The sequence below is a fragment of the Austrofundulus limnaeus genome, unplaced genomic scaffold, assembly GCF_001266775.1.
Source record: "Austrofundulus limnaeus strain Quisiro unplaced genomic scaffold, Austrofundulus_limnaeus-1.0 Scaffold1928, whole genome shotgun sequence".
Taxonomy (NCBI): Eukaryota; Metazoa; Chordata; class Actinopteri; order Cyprinodontiformes; family Rivulidae; genus Austrofundulus; species Austrofundulus limnaeus.
Window position 1 is genome coordinate 9,026 of NW_013954330.1, and position 6,106 is coordinate 15,131.

At 36.8% G+C, this 6,106-nt stretch overlaps 1 protein-coding gene across 1 annotated transcript in view; it reads left to right on the forward strand.

The window, feature by feature from the left end:
- The window catches only part of slc39a8 (solute carrier family 39 member 8), a gene marked incomplete in the record, with an annotated part of 17,201 nt that overhangs the window by 7,529 nt on the left and 3,566 nt on the right, over positions 1-6,106 (forward strand). The window contains 1 exon segment of the mRNA XM_014033992.1: positions 432-563. Coding sequence (XP_013889446.1) covers positions 432-563 — 132 coding nt within the window.

A 6,106-nucleotide genomic window follows, 5' to 3' on the forward strand; every position in this document is an offset into this window, starting at 1 on the left:
TTATACAGTTTTAGTTGGTTATTGTTTTCTTGTTTTATTACAGTTTTTATTTATTTTAGTTAACTAAAATGTTTTTTCAATTTCAAATTTTGTTATTTAGTTAACTATAATAACTCTGGCTATTACCACATTAATTAATATCTGTTAAATGGGTAAACATGCAGCATTTGTATGTGTTAGCTAATGTTGATTGGCAGTGGCAGCCACCTACAAGTGGGTTGACTTCAAAGATTAATACCCGCTAATTCCAGAACAGATTATTTTATTAGCTTTCTTGCAGCAGACTGCAGTAATCCTGTCGATCCGTTAACTAAATTGACTTCAACCATTTTACCAAACCTCATGTTTGTTTTGCCATGACCACATATGGTGTCACTCTGCCAGGATGTCCAGGTGTCTGGTGTAATGTGCCATTGGCTTCGTGGCCAACACATCACCAGCATCAAGGCGGTGGCGTGGATGATTACCCTCAGCGACGCGCTGCACAACTTCATCGACGGTCTGGCCATCGGWGCGTCGTTCACCGTGTCCATACTGACCGGGTTCAGCACGTCCACCGCCATTGTCTGTGAGGGGTTCCCCCATAAGCTGGGTTAGTGAGGCTATCTGAGACTTAATCTACTAGTTCAGAGTTTTGTGAGTTCATCTAATGGAATATTTAGAGCCCAGTACCATACAATTTGTTTGCAACACAGAGCTGTAATATGTTCTCCTTCACCCACYCAGAAACAGACAATAGTTCTTGTTGTAACACTTTATTTACCTGATCCAAACTGTCAGAAGATATATAAATTGTTTTATCATCTGCATACACAATTGTTGAAGTATTCTCTAATGTCATTCACAAAAAGGAAAGGACCCAGTCAYCTGCCCTGTTGAATTCCACATGAAAGGGTTTCAGCATTTGAACAAAACCATTAAACATTGTTTCTTATTACTGAAATAACTATGAAAACATAAATAGWTGATTTTTAAAAGCCATGGGCTGATAAAATCAAAAGTAAAAGTTCATGATCAACAAGTTTCAACCCAAAAATAATGTGATTTTATGATTGCAAACTAAAAGTGGTGCAGCTAAACTCGCACTAAAGACTTCATGGCATTTGAGAAGTTGGTGTTTCAGAGCCCAGTAGAATTAAATTACCCATCAAGCTGTTGCAGGACACTTAAAAAGCACCTCTGTGTTGATGGCTCTTTCTTGTAAATGTAATGGAATGCACTCTTTTGCACTTTGGTCTGTAAAAGTATGCCAAAACGTGTGTTCAGAGTCAAGGCTGCTTTTTATTATTCATTATTCTTAAGTTATTTCGCTGTCAAATGGCAAAACCTTGGAAACTTATTTTTTGCAAATGCATGTTTAAGTAGTATTAAAATTGAACACCTCCACTTTTTTTTTTAGCAAAGTGGCTTTAAAAACAGAAAATGCACAACCAGATAAAGTATTTTTTCAGAGAAAAGAAATTTTAAAAAGTCCCAAAGTCTAAATGTATCGTTAAGTTTTAAACACTGCTAAGATTTTTAGGGCAACCACTTTTATTTACATCCTGATGACAGTGCTGTAGTTACTGCAAAACCAGGCGAGCAGCCATGCGTGAAGTACTTTTAATCCCTTTAGCCTGTGTTGAAAACATTTTRAATGTGAGACATAAATGATCAGACTCTCTCAGTGTTCTTCATTATAATAGTTTAACCTTCTGGAAAAAAAAATTCTTAGGCTGATCCGTAAAAAATAGAGATGTAAATCATCCATCCCCACTCAACAAAATAAAAAAGAAGGACTGAGAAAACTCAAAGTATTTTGCACCTCCATACATGTACAGAAAAAAATGCAGAAGTTAAAGCCGCAACTTTGTCAGGTCAGGATTAGTGAACATTCTCTACAGCAGAATGAAACAGGATTTGTATACTCTGACAATCTGTTTATTCTCCTAGGCGTCTGGAAAATGATAGCTGATTTGAGAAAACTAAAACTGCTGCTGCGTGCTGTGAAATTTTTTTAAAGAAGAACCGTGCACATAGCTTTTGCATCACTCATTCAGCTATAAATTACCTAAAGTGTTTTAATGTTACTCGGAAAGAAGAAGTCAGTGGAATTTAAAACACACATTATTCACCAGATATGTTCAGGCTTACAGTAACAGAAGTGTGTTTCACGTAAACAAAAGGATGACAAACACTTGTGTCTCCATGAAAATATTTAAAGGTTATTTTTCATTAAAAACAAACCAAATGGGGAAAAAAAATAAACTTCTCTTCAACTTTAACTTTCTAGAATAAAGTTTAACAAATACGAAAAGTGGAAATATTGGCACTTTAGACCTAAAATCCTAAGAAATTTAATAAATAAACGTCACTTCAGCTGTTTTTTTTTTAACTTTAGCTATTTTTAAAGATTTTTTAAAAATTGAACATGAGGAATAAGATGCATTTTAAGGAAACAGCCTCTGCAGACCTTGATGGCTTACAGCCGTGGAGGCCTACTAATTAAGCATTCCTTAGGTTCAGCTGTGTTGAACCCAGGCAGCACCTAAAACATGCACCATTGTAGTACAAAACGTAAATTTTTATTTGGTAGATTATTTGTTTTGTTGTAACAAAGCTGGAAAGCTAGCCTGGTAAAAACTATCCTCTTGTTCTTCGCTTTGCTTCCTACAGAGGGTCTGAACTCTCGGCTATTGTGAAGGAATAGCTTGCTGGAGGYATGGACTGTTGAAGTTTAAAACAATTGGGTATGATTTACCTAATCACTAAAGTTTGTCCGTGACGTATGTAGTGAAGGAGGCTAAGCTAAGAAGCCAACCGGAAGTTGCGTGTGCTGTAAACAACTATCCTCTACTGGGAGGAGAGAAGTATTGAGCTGAACGAGATGGCTATAGGAAATAAAAAAGTCCTGCAGGTTTTGTGAGACAAATTTAATTTAATTTGGAAGCCTTGTCAACACGGACTGGCTTCATTCACTTCCTCCACTGCCATTGCTAGGCAGACTAAAACAGTGCAGAAAAACATTGTTATTCACAACTCCTTGTCTAGTTGAAATTCTACTGGAAAAATCCTTGTCTATGGGAGAAATCTCAGACGGAGCAGAGAAGGGAAGGCAAGGGCCAGGCTGTGCTGGAAAGCCTGTTAATTTTCATTTTAAATGTGTCACATTTGTAAGGAACGAGCATTTGTGGTATGATCAGTTGAGCTGAGTATGTGGGTTGTGCGCATGAAAAACGTCCATATCTTTTCTGCCAAACAGCTTGTTTTGCCATTGCTATTGACACTTGTTTTGAGCTTCTACCCCCAGATGCTGTCAATCAGGTGCCTATAAGATTTATTGTCAAGAAGGATTGTTACAATAAAGAAATAATCTACCAAACACTAATTTTCTTACTTTTTGTGCCAAGAATTTGACACATTATAAGGTTTATTTTTTATTTTTTTCTATGTACATTCGTAAATTAGGGTTAACCCTGAAACATTATTTTCGATGAGATATTACTGATAGGCAAAAGGAAAAAAAATATTTGCAAAGTAAGTCTGAAATCTGATAAAATGTGGAAAAGTTGAAAGAGTCTGAAAAGTGCGCTGAAGTCTTTAATCTACACAAATGGGTCAACATTGCTGGATAGGAAAAGGATGGAGGAGGAGGAAACAACCAGCACAGATCCAATTAGGGGAGCACTATTGAATATTACTGCGTGACAGTTAAAATTAGTCATGATCAGTCGGGACCACTTGAAGGGATCATAATTATTTCATCTTGGGATTTTTTTATACAGAAATACTGGGAGGACAAGCTTGGACACAGTGATTATTTCTTACTTATTGTTTCACTGAGCGACAAACATGTTGTCTTTGGTTGGATGTTGCCACTGGACAGTACAATTCACAGGCTGCCTTTATGTGACACTTTGCCTCGGTGTAGAATTACCACATTTTGGTTTAAGCCTTGGACTTAAATCGCTCACTTTTCATGCAGTTTCTGCACAAAATAAGGTGTCACACTTGGCCGACTAAATTGCCTGGCTTTTGGGAGAGACAAAAACACATTTTAACAGCCAATTACATTTCCACAAAAGACAATGATCTATTTAAATTAGCTCCATAAAATAATTTTTTTTTCTGCCTGTGACTTCATTTTGTCAGCTTTTTGCAGAGGAACGTCTCTGGAAAATGAAATGCAGTATATGTAATCACTGATGGCAGTGTCTTTTTTATTGTGTGGGTAAACAAAGCATTTAACTGGCCTTCTATGTGCATTACCGTGTTAACATTCTTCTTCTTCTCAATAATTTTGGCTTGCTGTGGATGCTAGGAAGCTTTGGAAAAAAGATAACAGATCAATTTTAATTAACCAGTAGTCTCTTAGAGAGTTTGAGAGTAATGGGAACGCACCAACCGTTGGGAGCCCCCACCCACCCCCTGCCAGCCTAGTTGCTCTGGTAGAAAAAAAATAGACCAACTCCCATGGCTGCAGACAGGAGAAAAGAAAATCTGTGTTACATAATCATATTTACCTAAATAAATAAATAAATAAACTGTACACAGCATTGTGTAACTTGATGAAAGGGTGACCTGTTGTTCTCAGAAACTCAGGACAAGATGATGTCATCACCTTCTTTCCATTGAGATGAAAGAGAAACAGAGAGTTCATTCTTTGTCGAGTTCTCGACAAAAGCGGGTTTACCCTGCGTCTGTGTGAGGTTGTGAGGAAGCGATGGGAATGAAAATGAAGATGAAATGAAATGAAAACACAGATGTACAAGGGGAAATGTTACAATGCTGGCGTAGAGAAGCATGCAGGATTCTCTCTGAAGGAGAGGGCGTTTGTTTGGCTGCCCCACATTCTCCTGAGTCTCTTCATACCTTGATGTGAACGGCACCATCTGTTGAATCTCACAAAATTCCTCACTGTGAGGCTGTTGCTCATAAATGGGCTAAATTACTCAGTTTGAGTAAAGACTGCTGCTCTACAGAATCTCAAACTGCCAGAATGTGGAGCAACAGAACTTAAACAAACTAATAAAAAATGTGTTTTCTGATAAAAGCTGTGTGAATGCATGAGTGCTGAGAAAATTCACTGAAATTTGTTTAAAACATGTTTTTTTTACTTATTATCAAAGTTGAAACAACTAGAAAAGAAGCCAAGATCAGAAAAAAAAGCAATAACTCAATCCTAAAATATTTGAAAGCATAGCTAAAAGCAAAACTGCAGTTTAAAACTCAATGTAACAAATAGCTTAATGCTAATTGTAAGAAAACTAAAAATATCAAAACTGGTGTAAAAAGCTAAAATGGTTTCTAAAATGTAACATTAGTATAGCCTTAACTAAAAGCTTAAATTAGCAAAATTGCACTTTGCTAAAATATAAAATTATTAAACCAAACCATGGCTAAATGCTAAACGTAATAAGCTACAAAGTTTGTAAAAGTAGCAAAACTGTGAAATAAAAGCTACAATTATAAAAATTGTAGCTAAAAGCTAGCAAAACTGTAGCTAAATGCTATAAATGTTGCTAAAAGTGAAATGTAGCAAAATCATAGCTGTCAGAAATAGTTAAAATAGATAAAGAAGTTGAGTCCAAAGATATGTACAGAAGAAACACATGCYGACTCAGCAATCAATAAAATAACCCATTGACCACTTGAGGATCCATGCAGTTACAATAACAGCAAAAGTCAATCCGATATATGATCAGAGGACYTCACCTTTACCAGACAACTTTAAACAGAAATAAGAACGTAGCCTCCTGCGTCTAAACCTGTCTGCTGCTGAAGTCACACTGTGTTTCGCCTTGAGGAGAAATTTAATCAAGCAGTGCAAGAAACATTACCTTCATTAGGAGCAACGTGTCTGCGTTGCCATGTGGCATCTTCGAGAAAGTGAATAAATCAGTGTAAGTGAGGCAAACAGAATCCTTCAGGGTTTCTGTGTCCCCCCTCTGCAGCACATTTAGATGCAGTTTAAATGTCCCTTCCAATCAGTCTCCTTTCAAATGTCCTTTTACGGTGCAAAAACATAGTTTTGCAGCTATTTTTAGAACCAACAGTGGATTTTTGTGTGTGTGTGTGTGTGTGTGTGTGTGTGTGTGTGTGTGTGTGTGTGTGTGTGTGTGTGTGT